The following is a 20,284-nucleotide window of genomic DNA, read 5'->3' as shown; positions in this document are numbered from 1 at the left end:
TTAGGGAGCTGGGTATGTATAGCCTGGAGAAGAGAAGGTTAAGGGGTGATATGATAGCCATGTTCAAATATATAAAAGGATGTCATATAGAGGAGGGAGAAAGGTTGTTTTCTGCTGCTCCAGAGAAGCGGACATGGAGCAATGGATTCAAACTACAAGAAAGAAGATTCCACCTAAACATTGGGAAGAACTTCCTGACAGTAAGAGCTGTTCGACAGTGGAATTTGCTACCAAGGAGTGTGGTGGAGTCTCCTTCTTTGGAGGTCTTTAAGCGGAGGCTTGACAGCCACCTGTCAGGAATGCTTTGATGGTGTATTCTGCTTGGCAGGGGGTTGGACTGGATGGCCCTTGTGGTCTCTTCCAACTCTATGATTCTATGATTCTATGAACTCTGCATTGGTAATGCTCATAAATTTGGCCCATGGAGCCCCTTGACCTCCTCAGTTCCTCATTAGACTGATCTAGTTCTGAAGATTCCTTGATTATCTCCTTGGATCAGAGGTGTGAGGCATGCAGCTTCATCAAGATCTCACTGTCTTTCATCTTTGTTTTGTTTTGTTTTTGGTGGAATAAAACTGTTCTCTTAACGCTATAGCAGAGTTGCAAATGGAGCCTACTCTTCTTCAAAGTTGTCAGCAATGGCCAAACCAGCCGTTTCACAAAAGGAACAGTGTGCAACTAATTCTGGTTTCTTTGCCCGCTTTATTTAATGAACTTCAGGCACAGAGGCCCCAGATTGTCATCAAATCATCAGTGTGCATGGGAGGTCTACTCACTTCCTTTCTCAGCCACGATCCACAACCTTCCCCTGCCCTCAGGGATGTCTATAAGACTTTGGGGGAAAGCTCCCATTTTTATCCTAAGCTTCATAGCCATGCCAAGGAGGACTTCAGTCCAGATCATAACTGGAGATGGAGAGAATACACCTCTTCTCCCTGTGCGCTGCAGTCCTGATGACAATTCTAGATAAAGATATAGAGATAGAGATAGATAGATATAAGTAAAGGGGGGAGATAATTGCTTGCTACTCACTGCAGAAAAGCCCTTTGTACAATTTCCTAGCACTGATGTATCAAGGCTCAATAACAGTACCACTAGCATACAATCCAAGAAATTCAGTTTTTAAACAGTAGTAGTAGTAGTAGTAGTAGTAGTAGTAGTACCGGTAGTAGAATTTATATACCACCCTATACCCGGAGGTCTCAGGGCAGTTCACAAAAAATCAAACAGAACAATTTCCACAGGAAATCTGTGTGCCTTAGCAGCTGTTGAATATGCATGTATGAACTTAATTTTGGTAAATCCCATGCTTACAGCACTACCTTACTGCAATTTTTTCATAGGTGTTAAACGCTCTGCATCAGAAATGAAAGAAGGCAAAGTCGATGTCTCCAGTAACTGCACCCCTTACTCTACTTACTCACTGACATTCAGTGAGGAAGAGTACGATCAGCTAGTGAAACTGAGTGAATACAATATTCTGAATAACCAACATATGATCCTGGAAGCTTTGCATATGGCAGTGGAACAGAAAAAAATACGGAAGAAATGCATGAAATGAGATGCTGGAATATGGACCCAAGCTCTCTGAGCGCTCGTAAATCTCACTGAACTTTGGGGCCCTACGAGATAAGCCAAGCAATTCAGGATGTCAACAAAAGTTATCTGTTTGTGCTTTTTTCAGTGACTGAGATTCTAAATCATCATGTCACACATTTGAAAAACTCAGCATCAGCTGTGCTGATTCTCCCACGTTGGTTGCTGTGAATCTATCTGTACTTAGCAGGATTAAGGATCATTGTGTTTTATCCTGTCCATGGACTTCCCATAGACATCTGGTTAGCCAAGATGACAACAGGATGCCAGACTTGGATGGACTTTGGCTCTGATCCAGTAGGGCTACTATTATGTTCTAATCTCAGGAACAAACCAACTGTCATGCAAAACTTATAGCTCCAGATCCCTTATGTAACAGGTACCACCTCTTACATTTCATTTCTGGGTTTGCTGTTACTATTGGATGGGGGGGGGGAGGCAGGGAGGAAGGTGCTAACATTTGAAAGCAACCTTCAGTGATCTACCAGTACATCCTTGTGTGTGTTTACTCCAAGCTGTATACTTGGCTGTTTTCCTATGTCATGAAGGCTGAAAATTCAATTCAGTGGAGCAGGGTCAAGATATTAACTGATATGCATGAAATTTCAGATATAGCTATATAATCCCTAGTTTAGTAAGAAAAGACCTTTGGAGCAGGCATATTCTTTTTTAAGAAAAGTTTTTATTGCCCTACCCTCCGCTGCCCTACCCTCGCTGGGCTTCCGGGTCCTGGAAAGTCAGCCTATTGTGAAGAAATGAGAGTAGGCTGAGTAGATTAGATAAAATTATAGAGCATGGTGAAATCACAATAAATAAAACCTCAATAAAACTTCAGTAGTTTCAACCACTACTACAAGTTCCACATAATATCTGTACCGCATTGTTTCCTGTGACAGCACCTGCACTTTGGAACTCCCCACCATTGCAACAAAGCACGTGCCTTGCTAGACTCTTTTCGGGCACCTAATAAAAGCATTCTTCTTTAGCCTTTGTATGTTTTGAAGTAGGATTGTTAATTTTTCTTTATTTTACTGCTGTGGTGTTTTTTTTGTTTGTTTTTTTGTAAACCATTTTGCAGGTTTTTTAAAATAGATTTTATTAAATAAATAATAAATAAAAATAAAATTAACACAAGCCAAAACACAAGCCATCTGTAGATTTATGTATCTGTCCATAGTCGCCTACTTGTTATCAGAGGCCCAGCATCCACATTCCTTTGTAAGAAAATATGAAATAACGTAAAATCATTTTTGCAGGCGAAAAAAGGAAAAAGAAAAAGAAAAACAATGGGGGGGGTTTGACAAGAAATTTTCCGCGCCGGGTACCACCTGACCTTCCTACGCCTCTGGCCCCACCCTGCCCTATCCTGTATTTTGCCAGATCAAAGGTGGCTGTCTTACAAAACTAATTTGTTTTGGAATGTAGGAACATCCTGTGAATTCCGGTAAGATTTAGAAAACACCTAGCTGAAAGGGAAGGTTGTGGCACTGTACACCATGATTCTGTATCCATAAGTAGCAAGTGGCATTTCCCAAGTCAACGCCACTAGATTCTTTTAATACTTAATTTATTGACAGTAGCCTGTGCCCAGCAGTGTGGCTTTTGCTTCTGATGCTGCTCTATTTGGCTTTTGTGGTTAAGTAATAAATATTAAAGAAAACATGGTTGTTGTCTCAAGTATTATTTGTAAGATTAGAAAAAAATAAATCCTGTTGGTTCAGTTTGATAATAATGATGTACGTAACTGAGCGTATGTAGTTTCTGACTTGAGAAATGCTCTTCCTGCTTTTGGGATTCCCATGAACAATCTGGGAAAACAAGATGCTAGGCTCAATGGGCCACTGGCCTGAATCAAGAGGGCTTTTCTTATGAGCAGTACATTTCTAGCAGCTTTCTTCAAGTATTCAGTTGCAGTAACAGAGCAACCTGAAAGCTGACTCAGTACTCTGGAGCATCACATAACTACTGCCAAACAAAATGGAAGTCAATAAAATCTCTTAGATGCAACCATGTTTCCAATTAAGAATGCTTAATGGTTATCAGGACGACACGTCCTGTTGTGCAACAGAATCGTGCTTCTGTCTCATGTTCATCCATCAGCATCACCTCAGTCTTTCTACCCAGCACAAATGTCTACTCAACCACCCACCTTTTCCTAATTAAATTTGCAGATGTCTATTGTTGTGTATTGATTCAAGGGTTATAATATCTGTATTACTATTGTCTGTATTCACATTAGGGGAAAGTAACTGCCTTCCTGTTACAGAAGGAACAGCTACTATTGGTTCATTCAAGTTGCTGCATTTGGATCCTCAGTCTTATTGGTTCCCACCAAAAGGCAGCTTTGTGATTGCTTAAGATTGTTCCCTCCAAAATGTATCCTTTCTAGCCAGTCTTTCTGTCCCTATAAATGTAGCACCCCTCTCCTCAGTTCCCCAGTCTTGTTTTGTCTGAATATGAGCGTTACATGAAGAAGCTGCCTCCTATGCCAGCGCTGAAATCACTTGCTGAATCACGATCCCCACATTACAACATCTATCACCCACTATCTGCTAATTAAATCTGGCGGATGCATTTCTTCTTAAAAAATTTTTTTGGGGGAAACCATAGCACTGACCTAGCAATGCATATGATTGCTTCTACAAAGGTTACATTGGAGTAGGGTTACCATGTGTCCTGGGAATCCGGACATGTCCTCTTTGGGGGCCAACATGCCCATCAGGAGTTTTTGTTTGTTTGTTTACATTTTTAAGGCAATGTCCTCATTTGGGGTCTTTTTATTTGTGGGGGGGGTTGGCTCAGATGTGGGCAGATTGGGCTTTGGCTGCACGCCGTGACCAGCACGAGGCAAGGAAAGAGGCACACAGGCACAACAGCAGCCCCACACACCTCTTTTCCCTGCTTGGATGGGCAGCAGCTCAGGCTGTCCTCTTTTTTGCTCTTCAAGATATGACAACCCTTGATTGGCGAGAGAAAAGTTTTCAGCCTGAGGGCCTGAGATTTCTTCTTGCAGGACCAGGCATTGGACTTCCCATACCCCAGCCTGTATAATAAGAGACCAATAAGACTGGTTTGGGGTCAAAACAAGCCACAACTTTATTGAATACAGTTGAAAGAGGTTTGTCTTGGGCATGGGGCAATCTAAATACTTCTGGCCTGCCCACCAGAAGTGATGTGTGGTCAATCCAGGCGGCGGTTCCTAAGACTTACACCCAATAGCACCAGGGACTGCCATCTGGGGGGGGAACAAACAGGCTGAGCCCCAGTGCTGGCTGCTTAAATGGGCAAGGGGCAGATCCGAGGGAGGCCCACTGTCAGCTCCATTGGCTCCGCCCCAGCACAGCCCAAGTCCCAGCCTGCAACCCCAATTGCCAAAGCAGGGCTCAGGCTAGGATCCGGTTCCTGATAGGCAGAGGGGCTCATGCCCCCTCCCCTATCAGGAAGGGCACAGCAGTTTGAATTCCCCCAACGGAGCCCCATTGAAGCCTCCCACGTCCCGCAAAGCCGCAGCATGCAAAGGGTGAGCGGGCTTGTGCAAACTTCTGAGGGCTGCATCCTGCAAGTGGTTGGTGAGCAAAAGTGTTTGTTGGGTGGAGCAACAGGGCATTTTTTTTGACATTTTTTGACCTTGACAAACCCACCACTTGGGAGGACAATAGCTCAAGGGTAGAGCATCTGCTTTGCATGCAGAAAGTCCCAGGTTCAATTGCCCGCATCTTCAGGTAGGGCTGGGAAAGGCTTGTGTCTGAAACTGCCAGTCAGTGTAGGCAACAGTGGTCTGATTTTGTATAAGGGAGCTTCTTATGAGACTACAATAAGTGACATTGCAGCCACAAGAAAGCCATCTGCACACAGTTTACATCCTCCATCCAGGCAAGAGGCAACATCAAAGTTCAGCCTCAAGGAGGCTGCAGATGTGGACCAGAGAGGTATAGCCCAGAGAGAGGACTACTGTATTGTGAAGAACTGATGTCCCCTTTGGAAATAACTGATGTTTCCCATTTAATTTTCTTTGTAGCCAATTCATCTATATTTCAGGAAGGGTATGCTACTGCTGCAATGCATGCCACCCCAATCTCCCAGCAGTGAGAGATTCCAGGGGTTCCAGGCACTCACTCAGGGTTCGCGTATCCTTTTGGAAGTGAAGCACAGTGGAGACTGTGGTGTCTTTATGATATGGCTTATTTACACATATATAGAGCCTGAGCCTAGGATGGAGGGTACACAAGATTTACACCCCAATAGGATCTTGTTTCTCTCATATCCACAGCCTTGGATACCAGCAGAAATCAGCCATGGCTCTTACCATCTCTCCAGCTTGCCACCTTTACCACACTACAACCTTGGTAGAATCTAGACACATTTTAAAAAGTTGTGGAAATGCTTTATAAAAAAAAAGTTTTGAAAAATGTATTGAATTTGCCATAGCTCACCATCGCCATCTGGTGTCACATTTGTATAATGCACTTTACCACACACTTAAAACATTCTGTTTGCAGCTGTATACCTGAGTCCCTTTTTCCTCCAGGTCACATCCCAGCCAAGTCTAAACCTCTGCTTTAACCCTAAACTGGAGGAGGGGCCCAATCCCTTTAGCTTTCTTCACAGGCCATCATCTTCTCTTTTGTTTCCCTAATGGCTCATCATCCAAGGTGATTACCTCATGAGGAAGCTGTCTTATTTGGCTTTCGGCATATTTAATAACATAAATGGTTATTTTACTTCGGACTGTTGTCCAATAATAGTGGCAGCTGCTGTAACCATCATATGTTTCCTGGCACAGCTTGAACGTGTTGAAAAAACTTAAGATTGCTGTTCCTTGAAGTCAGTGATAACATTCCATGCACAAAATTGCATGTTGTGTGTTTGTGTGGGATTACACAGCCCACAGTGGGTGGAGTGGGTTACAGATAACGCAATAATCTCAAAGGGAACTACAGCAACTGAAATGCAGAATCCATTATCATATGGATCTCTTTGATTCGTTTTGCTACAGTAATGCATGTACACATCATGTTGATATGGAAGGCATCAGAGAGACATAACTTGTTAAGAAGCCATATGGTTCAATATCCTATTTGGCTTAGTGGCGCAGCAGAGGTTTTGGCCCTGATAAAATGCAAGTGGTGAGAAATCTGTGGTCAAGAAAAAAGCCCAAACTCAAATGAACATTTAGATTTGTATTCAGAAGACTAATAGAATTTGCTAAAAGGTAGCATGACTCTTTTAGAACTGCATCTCTGGTGAGAACACGAATGCAGTTCGCAAACTCTTGCAGACCAGTGTGACTGGTGAGTATTTGGTGATTTTTATTTTTGCATTGATTTAGTTGATTGATTTATTTACTGTGCTTTTATTGTCTTTTCCTTGTGTATTCATATGCTGTTTGCCTCTGGGCTGAAAAAAGTATATAAATAAACCATAACATAACATCATCACGTCTAACTGCAGTTTCTATCTGGTCCCTTGATTTCGTCACTGGTGTGTTCTACTTGTTTTTTGAGGAAGGCATATGGGACAAACCAGGTGATAATGCAAATGCCAGTTTATTGCCTATAATACTCCTTCTACATCAGTCCCTCCCCCCCCCTTTGATGCACTTTTTTCTTTCTGTTGAGAATGCTGGGGATATTAGTCTTGACAATTTCTTCTGCAGCAGAAATTTCACAGGGACAAATTTGCGAGCACAAGCATAGGAATAAACCAGCAGCTATCTGCGGAAGAAAACGTGATCTTTTCACTCCCTGTGTTAGTAAAGTGGTATGCGTAAGATGCTTCAGAGACTCAGGAAAACGCAGGGAAATGTTCAAGGCAGAGCATTCCTTTATTCAAACAACTTTAACATTGACAAGTATTCATTGTGTTATGACATCGTGAGATGCCTTGGGTAGGAAATGCCCCCCCCCCAAGGTACCACTTACATGTTTTGCAAAAACAATTAAATGGAGAATCTTTCATTGTTTTCTACCAGGTCTAGCATGGTTGGAGAGGAGAGGGGTGTGACTTCCATTATAACTGCTTTGAATTATGGTGTACTGGATATCCTCTGTGCTGGGAGTGAAGATGGAGGAGAGAGAGAAGAGAGGATAAAAGCTGGTTTAAAAAGCCTGCGGATGTTAGATTAATACACCTCTCATATTGTCCAAGAACAAGTTTGTGCTGCCCATAGGTTGTTTTTGTGCAGGAGACTTCCTCACCAGGGAAAATTTTCAGCAGCAGAGCAGAGCAGTGTAGACATGAGCCGTTGGCTGAGCAAAGCTGGGCATGTGGATGGTTGAAGGGAAGCCACTGACCCAACAGTTGCTTCCTGTCAGCCTGGGACCTAAAGTGGACTGTGATGTGGCGTTTGTCCTCCAAGCCCCACTCCAGAATCCTTTAAGAAAGGTATAGAAGGACATCAGGCCCAGCTTTACGGTGGTTCCTTTTTAGGAATGGGCAAACCCACCCATTTCAGTTTCTCATTTTTCCAACCTTAAGTTCACTTTGCCACATATCTGCATTAGTTTGTGTGGGGGGGGGAGTGCAGGAAAATTCTTTTGAATTTTGGGACACATTTCCCTTAATAGAGTAAGCCTACTACTTAAGCACATTTAACTTGCGCACATTCAGAACAAAAGGGGGGGTTTAAAAGGGGGCAGAAAGGCATGATGGCATCCAGGTGTTCAGGACTACAACTCCCATCAGCTCACAGCCGATGGTCAGAGATTATGGGAGTTGTATGGAAAACAGCTGGTGGGCATGGCATTGGCTAGCCTTGGTCTAAGTAGTTGCCTGTGGGAAGAAATTAGACTCAGAGAATCATCATCTTCTTCTTCTTTAGCAATCACTCATAGCCGAGTAAGAATTGTCTTCCATGAACAAGATTTTAACAGTAAGTCTGTAAGTGACTACGGAGGCCAATTCTGGATCCACACATCCTTCCACAGTGGGGACATTGGTTTCTGGGCGGGAGTTGATCAAGGTGCGTGTTTGCCAAGCGTGGCTTCCTCTTAGCTCGTTTCTCCTTTTCACGCTGAGTTTGTGCTTCTTCAAAGTCCATGACACCTGTTCTCCAACTGGAGCACTTGCAGGCCAGTGTTTCCCGTTTTAGTGTTTATGTTACATTTTTTTTAAGATTTGTCTTGAGAGAGTCCTTAAACCTCTTTTGTTGTCCACTGGTATTTTGCTTTCCATTCTCGATTTGCGAATAGAGTAGTTGCTTTGGAAAATGATAATCATCATCCAAACATGACCAGTCCAATGAAGCTGATGATCTTCCACACCGACATCTTTGCTTCACACCGGATGGGCTTTGGGAAGATGACAGGATGGATCTTGGACCCATTGGAGCCTCGCATGCCTCTCCCTAAGCTGGGCAGAAGCTTCCCAGGCTTTTGGAAAGAGACATCAGGGGAACATTTAGGGGACTAGCTTATTCCCCTTAGTCCAATGACCACACGCCACTGGTTTCCATGATGCTTTAAATTTATTTTTTGTCAAAAGAGTGTGTTGGTAATAACAAGTTGGTCAGAGAATATCTTCCTCTGAGTCATCCCACCCACTAGGAAATGTTTCATTGGTCCTAAGTTCTTTCAGCAAGTAATTTCCTATTTGCCTGAAATATATGACTGGCTCTGGCTTGCTGTCTGAAGGATGAAGAGTCACTGCCATTTCTCTGACTTGCGCATGCCTATAAATGTGTCATCTCTCTGAGTTATTCATGACCCACACCCCCAACTAATCAGCATGGAGTAAAGTGTTTTCCATGCTGGCAGAGGTGTTCAGGCAATGATGAATATCGGTCAAATGTCAGCCCATCCTTAGGGTTATTTAGTTGTTCATCTGCAATATTGTGATTGCTATATGCGTTGTGTAAACTTCTCCTGAATAAACATTTCATAACTTGACAGGCAGTTTTGGTATGGAACACCCTAATCCTACACGTTTTCTCAGAAAGGGAAAATGCATGGGAGGCACATTCCATGTTAGGGATCATTAGGAAAGGAATCAAAACTAAAACAGGCAGCATTGCATTTTTTAAATACCGTTCTATGACTGAAACATGAGGCCTGCCATGTCCTTGCATGGTTTGATTCACTCTCACAACCCCACACCTGCAAAACTGACTCCCTATGTCTTTGTGTTTATTTACTAATGAATTATTGTGGTGGTGGTGGTGTTTAGTCGTTTAGTCGTGCCCGACTCTTCGTGACCCCATGGACCAGAGCACGCCAGGCACTCCTGTCTTCCACTGCCTCCCGCAGTTTGCTCAGACTCATGTTGGTAGTTTCGAGAACACTGTCCAACCACCTTGTCCTCTGTAGTCCTTGTGCCCTCCACCTTTCCCAACATCAGGGTCTTTTCCAGGGAATCTTCTCTTCTCATGAGGTGGCCAAAGTATTGGAGCCTCAGCTTCAGGATCTGTCCTTCCAGTGAGCACTCAGGGCTGATTTCCTTCAGAATTGATAGGTTTTCTTCTTGCAGCCCATGGGACTCTCAAGAATCTCCTCCAGCACCATAATTCAAAAGCATCAATTTTGGCGATCAGCCTTTTTATGGTCCAGCTCTAACTTCCATACATTACTACTGGGAAAACCATAGCTTTAACTATACAGACCTTTGTCGGCAAGGGGATGTCTCTGCTTTTTAAGACGCTGTCTAGGTTTGTCATTGCTTTTCTCCCAAGAAGCAGGCGTCTTCTACTTTCGTGAGTGCTGTCTCCATCTGCAGTGATCATGGAGCCCAAGAAAGTTAAATTTCTCACTGCCTCCATTTCTTCCCCTTCTATTTGCCAGGAGGTGATGGGACCAGTGGCCATGATCTTAGCTTTTTTGATGCTGAGCTTCAGACCATATTTTGCATTCTCCTCTTTCACCCTCATCAGCCCCATCTTATCCATAGGGGCATACCGTGCGCCCCCCCCCAACCTGCCCCTGCTCCTATGGGCAGGTGGGCGCTCATGCGCCGCCGGCACAGCCACTGCCGCCCATGCCGCTCCCAGGCAGGCTGCGAGCAGGCCGCCCTCGCCTCCCATCCCGCACGGGAAGCCCCAGCTGGAGCGCTGGAAGGGTGCGCAGAGCCCCACGCCACTCCAGCGCCACGCCCCTCATCCCCCGCTCGCCCACCCCCCCCTCCCGAGGGGTGGCCAGCGCGGGAGGGAGGTGGCCCCAGAGGCGGAGAGGCAGCACGCTGGAGGCGCCGGAGGGATCGCCGCGCCACGGCGGCTGATCTGCCTAAGACGGCCCATTAAAAGGTTGTTTAATTCCTCCTCACTTTAATAATTTCTACTCTGCTGCTTCACATTTAGAGTACGTTCAGAAGCCTTGCACAGCCACTCTTGGTTTTGTTCTGGCAGTTTCATCAGATTGGGGGTGGGGTGGGGAAGAGAGGCTCTATGTCCTTCCCTTATCTAGGTAACACGTAAAAATCTCTCTCCCTCCTTCACTCGATGATGCCTTTGATAAGTAACTTACAGAAGGGAGGAGGTGCTACAGGCTCTGCCTATGCTGGGCTAGGAGAATTATTTCTGGGTGGAGACATAAGAACAAATTAAACTCTCTCTTTCTTTTTTAATTTAATCACCAGGTGTTCTAGAGCTGCCTCTCTCACCGAAGCTTTTAATTATGCTTTATTGGAGAAATGCATTTCTGATCCCAAAGATCTGAATGTTGTGGTTCATTCCTTCTTTACAATCAGCAGCCGTTTGGAGCACAATATATTGGAATGGTATTAAATGCAACCCATTGAAATGAGCAGGATTCCCCTTCAATATTGCATGCACATGTACTCTGAGGAACTTTGTTATGACCAAGAGTACAAGGTTGGGTGGTGTGGTAAAATTAGCCAAATTGAATTTCCCTTTATGTGGTATATTGGATGGCTTTGCTCATAGTCAAAGTTTGATAAATCACACTATTTGGGGGATGGAAATGAATTTGACCAACCTTGTCATTGTTTTGGCACCAGCTCCCACCCCTTCTTTTTTTTTTTTTTTTTTTTTTTTTTTTTTTTTTTTTTTTTTTTTTTTTTTTTTTTTTTTTTTTTTTTTTTTTTTTTCTTTTTTCTTTTTGCTTTCACGGGGATTTGGGCAGCACCAATGATATGGTTGTACTGTTAAATCCGATTTTAATAATGTTGAGGTGATTTTTTTATTTTTTAAAATTGATTGAAAGGCATTTTGGGACTTTCTTAGTGGGAAGCAACATATAATCTAATAAACCTAAGCTCTCAAAATTTCCCCTCGTATTCCTGGGGAAAAGAGTGAACCCTTGTAGTGAACTGCTGATAACATAATGCTGTTACAGACATATATGACGCAACCACATTTGAAATACTACGTCAAGTTCCGGTAGCCTCACCTCAAAAAGGATATTGTAGAGTTGGAAATACAGTGGTACCTTGGATGTAGAATGGCTTGCTTCCTCAACAAATCGGCTCCCCAATGCCGGAAGTGTTCCGGTTTGTGAACGTTTTTTGGAAGCCGAACTTCCGACGTGGCTTCCAATTGAGTGCAGGAAGCTCCTGCAGCCAATTGGAAGCCGTGCCTTGGTTTTCGAACAGTTCCAGGAGTCGAAAGGACCCCCGGAACAGATTAAGTTCGACAATCAAGGTACCACTATAGTTCAGAAAAAGGCAACCATAATGATCTGGAGCAGCAGTTTCCAATCAGTGTTCCACAGAGCACTTGGTGCTCCACGAAGCATCTCCAAGTGCTCCACGTAGAGAATGGAAATAAAAATAAATACTTGTCTTTGGCTTCACAACTCAAAACGTTTGGGAACCACTGATCTAGAGAATGGAGCAACTCTCTGATGCAGAAAGGTTGGGACTTTTTGGTTTAGAGAATAGTTGAGTAAGGTGACATGACAGATGTTTATAAATGGCATGGAGAAAGGTCCTACTTGTGCAATTTCCTCTGGCTGGCCTCTGTGAGACCAGGGTGCCTGACTAGATGCTCCATTGGCCTAATCCAGCAGGCTTTTTCTGCGTTCTTATGATGTACTTATCCTGCCGGCGCGGAGGAAGGGGCGGTGGGGGCGGGTCACCCCGTGTGTCACCACTGAGGGGGGTGACAAAATGCCAGGTGGCACTCACAGCGGGGCCTGCAGCGCGCCCAAGCCACGCGTCTCTCCTGGGAGTGACGCGGTGGCTTGGGCACCTGCAGGCTCCACAGTGCCCCAAACAGTCCACCCCCTGCCTCACCCTCAGCTGTAGGGCAGCTGAATGGGAGGAGGCAGGCAGACTCCTCAGATACCCTGCGGAGTGTCCTGGCCCCATGGGCGGCTGGCCTGGCTCCCACGGGTGGCTGGCCCTGCCCCTGGTCGCAGGGCACGCGTGCCGCCCCAGGCACCTGATCGGCTTGCTCTGCCACTGTATCCTGCCAGAACAGCTATTGTATTTCAAGGAAGGAGGTGTCTGCTCCCTCAATTAACGCTTACTTTGCAGGATAACACTTCTTCCACAGGTGCACACGCATGCAGGTGCTGCTATGTCAAGGCCGCTGTTGAAGGGCTGGAAAGGAATTTCCCTGCATTGGCGGTTTCGCCTTTCCCGTAGCAATTCGTCACAACTTTGGTGGTTGCAGGCCTTGGGCGGAATCCTTTAGTCATCTACCTAAATGGGGGGGGCGTGGGGGCATGGGGTGGTGACCTCCTGCCCCCATTGCAGCGGCAATACCAGGGTTCCCGTTAGAGGGGTCTTAGGGGGAGGCAATGGCCATACGCTCAGAGGTTTCATTGCCCTCCTCCTCCAGCAGCGGCAAACAGGGGGTGGGCTATCTGCTTGAACCAGAGCTAGCCCAACCTCCACACATGCTGGATAACCTTGAATTTACCCAGTTCCCCGGCTGTGGGGCTGGGAAGATAATGCCCAATGCTGAGCATTGAATTTTAATAAAGTTGAATTTATTAAAATCATCTACATCTGAATTTTAATAAAGTTGTGGCCAATTTAATCCCATAGAATGTTGTCTTGTGTCATTATTCCACTCAGGGCTGCCTGGGTTTTGGGGGACTCCGCCTGACCACGCAAATGGGTGTGTATGGAAATATTGCCTCACCAGGAACAACAACAGAGGGGGCAGCTGACTCTGTCTTCTTTCCCCATGCAAGGATCTCTGCCTCTGCCAAATGTGAATATGCAGTGGTTAGCAAAGGAAAGAAAGCAGCATTCAGTAAGAATACAAGAAGAGGCCTGTTAGATCAGGTGAAGGGCCTGATCCAAGGAAGTGCCTTCTTTGCTTGTGAAAGAGTAGACAAACTGTTTCAATCCAGGCAAACCATCAGTTCTTAGAAATCCATTATAAACATGATGATGACAAATATGATACGGTTGCCATATTTCAAACAGTGAAAATCTGGACAGAAAGTCTTGAGTTTTTTTGTCTTCTGTGTGTGTGTGGGGGGGTTGCCCAAAGTTGTTGCCATGCATCCGGATTCTCCCAGATATGTCTAGGAAATTTCGGTCGTATGGCAACCCTAAAATATGATGAAGCAACAGAAACTCAAACAGATAATAAGTGCTTAGAAAAAATGAGACTGATTAAATTTCATGTATATTCATTGAGTTTTTGATCCACCCCACTCTTCTTCTAATTACTTTTTATGGAAATGAGCACTTTAGGTCTGCTAGACATTGTGGAGGACTGGAGGAGACACAACCATTTGTCTTTGTTGTACTAATGTTGATCATTTATTTTGTTTTTGCCTACTCCCACAAAAGCTCAGTCAAAACCAAATAGGTTCTTTATAATTCAGCAGCCTGTAGCTCTGTCACAAAATAATAATTAAAAATGTAGATACAATGTGTAATTATTGTCTGAATAAACTGTACATTTAATATACCAAACATGATATTTTTATGGCAAATCAAGTTATGCACAGTACATTTAGTTCCTGAAGTAATAATGTAACTTTCAATCATTAAAGAGTGATATGGAGGGGGAGGGGAATCCATTTGTCCCAAAATGCCCATTTCTGCCTCCATTTCTGCCTGGAAAACCCAGTTTAAAAAAAACAAACCGCTTTTCCCCATGGCTTCAAAATTTCCAACGTTTTTACGTCTGTAATGACTATAGTCTTTAGAAAGAAAGAAAGGTATCTGCAGTCTGCTTTTTGAGTAATTTCCTCCATACGCACCTTACCCTTGACCAGCCCTCCTTATTGCTGGGGAACTGTTTTCAGGGTTCTGCAAGAAAAGGAGCCAGCTTTTAATCTTTTGTTACCCCAAACCTTTAATCTCCCCTTAAACTTAAAAGTGATGTGTTAAAAACATGTGTACTATTTCCACAGAGAGAAGTGAGCCCCTCAGTGGCACTTTGATGTTTTTAATAAGGTTTTCTTAGTATAAATGGCATGTACTTTATTAAGTAACAATCTTTATCGCAGAATTAGGGAGACAAATTGATAAAAAGAGTGACGTAGCTGCATTTTGAGCTGGTAATGTGTACACAGCCCAAGACAGCTTCCTGCAACTCCTTACCCATGTTCATTTCACCAGTGTGCACAATCCAAAGTTAGGAGCTATCATTTCACATGCATTTTACTGCTCTTTTTCAGCTCTTTCATGCACAGAGTAGACCAGCTGGACTCAATGGGACTACTCTAAGTATGGATCCATCCATTATGCTTTCACCATATTTACCAAGAACTCAATATGTTAAGGAGGAGCATCTTGCTCTCCAATGAAAAAGGTTTATGTCCTGGTGCTCAACTGTCAGATGAAGAATCCAAACACCCAGCATGGATAGCTCAGCTGGTTAGAGCGTGGTGCTGATGATGCCAAGGTTGCAGGTTTGATCCCGCAAGGGAAAGCTGCATATTTCTGCATTGCAGGGGGTTGGACTAGATGATCCTCAGGGTCCATTCCAAATCTATGATTCTATGTCAATGTCTAGTTGTTGTTTTTTTGCCAAAAGCTTTTATTATAACAGGTAAATCAGGCATGGGTTACAAGGTGCAGCCAGTTCATAAGAGGTATAGATGCATGGCTAAGTGCATGCTAAGATGCTGATCCAACAAGAAACATGCTCCCTGTGCCTTCTTTTTAACAGTGGGCACAGTATTAGCGCAGCAAATAACTGGAGTCATGGGACTGGGAGAGGAAATGGGCACTTATCTCAGTGGGTTGAATTTGCAAGGTCTGTACCTGCCTGCACTGGTGTCTCCATGCTTTTTGAGACTAAGTGGAGTTGGCACCAGCTCAGCATCTGATTTACTCTCAGTCGCCTTACCAGAAGGGGAGGCTTCTCCTTGACAGGAAGATTCCTGCCTTGCAGCCCAGACACTGAGATTGAGCACTGAGGGCCTTCTGGCGTTTCCCGGGTACCAATTTACCTTGCTACGCCCCTGGATGGGGGAACAGGACTCAAAATGGGGAGGTTGAGGAGAGTCAGTTGGGTGAGGAGTGGTAAATCTAACATATGATCTACCACTGAGTTACAGCCAATCCCCTGTTGTTACATTCACGTGCTTCACAATACTGTGACAGGCTAAAATAATAAACTTATTGTAATGTGGCTGTGATAACACGGGAGTGATGGTAAAAGAATACATTTTGTTTCCTGGCCACAAAGAATCGCCGACCAAAGTTTATGATGAACTGCAATAACTAACAAGAGTGCCAACTATCTTATGGACCCGGTTAAATTGATCCTGCGAGTGGCTTTGAAAATCAGAGTAACAAGTTGGACCTGTAAAAAACGAAAACGTTGCAGTGTAGAGTGCTCCTTTTCATGGAGCCTGTGAGCCCCTTTCCAGGATTTCCACTCCCCCTGGTTTTTTGGGTGTCCCCCTGCAACAGCACTCAGGTACAAGCGGCAGGGGTGCCAGTTCCTGGGGGTCCCAAACAGCTATGTCCCCAGGAACTGGCACCCTTGCCTCTTGTACATGAGTGCGGTTGTTGTCACTACATACATAAGTGTAGGCATTCTCCGTTGAAGATCATAAACAGAATATAAGAGATAATTGTGCGGTGGCTAGCTATGCTGGGGCTTTGTTTCCCAGGTAATTTCAGAATTCGTAGTATTAAAATATTCCCACCTCCCACCCCCGTTAAGACCTGAAGGGATTGTTACATGTGACTAACCCAGGCATTGTTTATGAGTAACCAGCCACATCTGGCATTTGAAGTGGTGTGAAGAATTGCAGCAAATGGAGCTTCTCCTTTGAAAGCAATTAGATAATCATTTAAACAATGCAGAAGAAGTGTTTGTGTTTTCTTTCTCACTATTACTTCAGCCCTGTAAGCAAATATTAAAGGCAAGTGCGTAATTAGCACAGCTGAATTACTGAAACCAATTGCTCAATTGAATTAACCTGCGGGGGGGGGGAATGGTTTCAGGATGACTATTCCTTTGAAAAAGTTAGCAAATAGTAGACCTTCAACACAATTCCAGCAAACTGGCCATTAAATGACACATGGGTGGATCACGAAATGGAATGGAGGTGATAATGGAAGATTGTGACTGCGAGACTATTTTATTTTTATTTTATTATTTTTTTGCAAAAAAGTGAAATTTGGTTCAAATTTTGAAGTTCCCTCAAAGTGGAATTGCATTCAAAAGTTGGCAGATGTGGCTCAATTACCAATGGTGACTGAGTACTCTACCACTGTTTTATAAACTATTCAGCATAGCCAATCAGAAGACCTTTATTGATTTCAATGTCAGTGCAACAAGCATTCTATAGCAAGGCCCTTCAGATGTTGTCTGACCCTGACACATCTGAAAAGCCTCAGACTCCCCAAGTCCTATCATCTCATAAGATCTTTATTCCCACAATATTTTATATAAAATCTTTTTTTTTGTAATCTAAACTGGCTCCCTTCTGGCTGCCCTTCTATGTGAAGAGGAAGATCAGTTGTTTACTGTTGTACAATTGTTTTCTTAAAATTTATCTTCTGTAGCATGAAAACAAAACAGTATTTGTTTGTTGTTTGCTTGTTTAAAAAAGATTTTTATTCTGACAGGCATTTGAGAACTGATTGTTTAGGAAAGGGCTTTTAATAGTGCTGTACCATCATTCAGCCCGGACACTGAGGTCCAGTGCAGAGGGCCTTCTGGTGGTTCCCTCTCTGCGAGAAGTGAGGTTACAGGGAACCAGGCAGAGGTCCTTCTCGGTGGTGGCACCTGACCTGTGGAATGCCCTCCCACCAGGTGTCAAAGAGAAAAACAACTACCAGACTTTTAGAAGACATCTGAAGGCAGCCCTGTTTAGAGAAGTTTTTATGTTTGAAGTTTTATTCTGTTTTTAGTGTTCTGTTGGGAACTGCCCAGAGTGGCTGGGAAAACCCAGCCAGATGGGCGTGGTATAAATAATAAAATTGTTGTTGTTGTTGTTGTTGTTAACTATCTGTTTGTTAATAGGTTTTTTAAAATATGGTTTTAATTATATCAGTGTTTAATTACTTTTTAACTATTCTCTTTTATATGTTTTAGCTTTTTGTATTTTATCTGTGTTCTAATTCATGAAAGCCACCTTGAGTCTTGATCTGGGACAAAAGGTGGGATATATTATTATTATTATTATTATTATTATTATTATTATTATCCCCTTTAACCCCACAATAACATTATGGGAAATAACATTGTGTTTGCACCACTATAAAGAAACCCAATTAGTGAAACTATAAGCAAAATCTGGCCACCTAGCATAGCTGTCAACTTTTCCCCTTTTTTAAGGGAAATTCCCTTATTCCGAATAGGATTCCTCGCAAGAAAAGGGAAAAGTTGACAGCTGTGCCACATTTTGTTGTTGTTGTTGTTGTTGTTCAGTAGTTCCGTCGTTGTCTGACTCTTCGTGACCCCATGGACCAGAGCACGCCAGGCACGCCTATCCTTCACTGCCTCTCGCAGTTTGGCCAAACTCATGTTAGTAGCTTCAAGAACACTGTCCAACCATCTCATCCTCTGTTGTCCCCTTCTAGGCACACTTAATCATTTATGTAGGTTTAAGAAGGCCAAATGCACACTCAAACACAATTTTAAAGAAATTATATCACAAATGAAAACCAACTGGGGGTAAGTAAGACTGAGTGGGTCCAGCGTGTGGTCAGCACATCTTTATGAGAAGTGATCCGAACTGTAAGAAATAGGGTGGCAGTGTGTCCTACTTTTCAGAGGACACTCCCTCATTTGAAAGGCTAGCAATGGAGAGCCCTTCCTTTGAAGGAGTCCTCTATTGACAAGCTGGTCTATCCAAGTCCTGCTTATAGATCAAGAACCCTAAGAAGGGAGAGCAAGCACCACAAAGTGGCTCATTGCTAATTAGCGCCTGGACTGAACAGGCACCCAGGTCATTGGGTCAGTCTTCCCCACTAGGGTGAGATGTATTTTATTTCTATTCAAATTGGAGCAATTATTTCTACCTTTACCGCTACGCAGAAAAATTAGAAAATGCCAATCTGTGTCCTCTAGAGAGTGATGTTTACTCTTCCTTGGTAATGCATAAGTTATTGGGTTGTTTTGTTTTTATTGTGTAGTTTGTGATTTTATGTTGTAACCGCCCTGAGGCCTATGGGTATATGGTGGAATAAAATTTAATTAACAATAACCACCAGACTTCGAGGGCCCTTGGCATGGTGCCACCAATGGATGCCATTCTTAGAATAATTATTCATGAGCAATGACCGTTCCCCGCATCAAACAGGGTGTGCATTTTGCGTGGTCGTGCGCAGCCGCCTGGATCCCAGAGCAGCTCCTGGTAGTTTGGGCTGGCTTCACCTTCCCGGGCTGGATACCTGGTGGGATTGGGTCAGCCGCCCAATCCCACCTGGGGAAGGTGTTGCCAGAGGGATTGGCCAGGTAAGGGGAGGGAACACATACCCACACAATAGAAGGTGTTACATACCTGGGAAGCACCACTCGGGCTCCAGAGCTTCTCCCACCCTCCACTCCCTTTTCATTTTACAGGTTAACCTCTTCTCCACAGGTACGCAGGCGCTGCTATGTCAAGGCCGCTGTTAAAGGGCCGGAAAGGAATTTCCCTGCATTGGCAGGTTTTGCCTTTCTCGTAGCAATACGTCACAACTTTGGCGGTTGCAGGCCTTGGGCGGAATCCTTTAGTCATCTTCATAAAGGGGGGGGCGTGGGGTGGTGACCCCACGCCCTCATTGCGGCGTCAATACCAGGGTTCCCATTAAAGGGGTCTTGGGGGGAGGCATTGACCATACGCCCAGAGGTTGTCATTACCCTCCCCCTCCAGCGGCAGTGAACAGGGGGGCGGGCTATCTGCTTGAACATATATCTCCAGAGCTAGCCCAATCCCCTCACATGCTGAATAACCCTGAAGTTACCCAGGTCCCCGGCTGGGGAGCTGGGAAGGATAAATGCCCAATGCCTGAGCCAAGGTCTCCCTACATCTGAATCTTAATAAAGCTGTGGCCTAATTTTAATCCCATAGCACGTTGTCTTTTGTCGTTATTCCACTGAGGGGCTGCCTGGGGTTTGGGGGACTCCGCCTGACCACGCAAAAACCAGTGACCTTCAGTTGTGGAATCTAGGAACATGGGTTTCCCTTGTTGCAGGTGTGCTAACACCACACACACACACACACACACACACACACACACACACACACACCTTTCTTGCCAACAGACTTATGCATGGTGCAAGCTAAGTGGGTGGGGATTCTTTCTGCTTCTGAAATCCCAAAAGAGGTGGGGCTCTGACTCAGTGTTTATAGCACCTGCTGCACAGCTTTTACCCATTTCG

The 20,284-nt window shown here is 44.2% G+C and overlaps 1 protein-coding gene across 1 annotated transcript in view; it reads left to right on the top strand.

The window, feature by feature from the left end:
* The window catches only part of LOC117061543 (cytosolic phospholipase A2 epsilon-like), a 29,437-nt gene extending 27,790 nt beyond the window's left edge, over positions 1–1,647 (top strand). Inside the window, exon 19 of the mRNA XM_033174409.1 lies at positions 1,344–1,647. Within this exon, the coding sequence (XP_033030300.1) occupies positions 1,344–1,370 (27 nt within the window). The 3' untranslated portion in view covers positions 1,371–1,647. The remainder of the gene's footprint in view (positions 1–1,343) is intronic.
* The last annotated feature ends 18,637 nt before the right edge of the window (positions 1,648–20,284 follow it).

The sequence above is a fragment of the Lacerta agilis genome, chromosome 1 (assembly GCF_009819535.1).
Source record: "Lacerta agilis isolate rLacAgi1 chromosome 1, rLacAgi1.pri, whole genome shotgun sequence".
Taxonomy (NCBI): domain Eukaryota; kingdom Metazoa; phylum Chordata; class Lepidosauria; order Squamata; family Lacertidae; genus Lacerta; species Lacerta agilis.
Note: the sequence above shows the minus strand (reverse complement) of the source record. Positions and strands in the feature narration are given on the sequence as shown.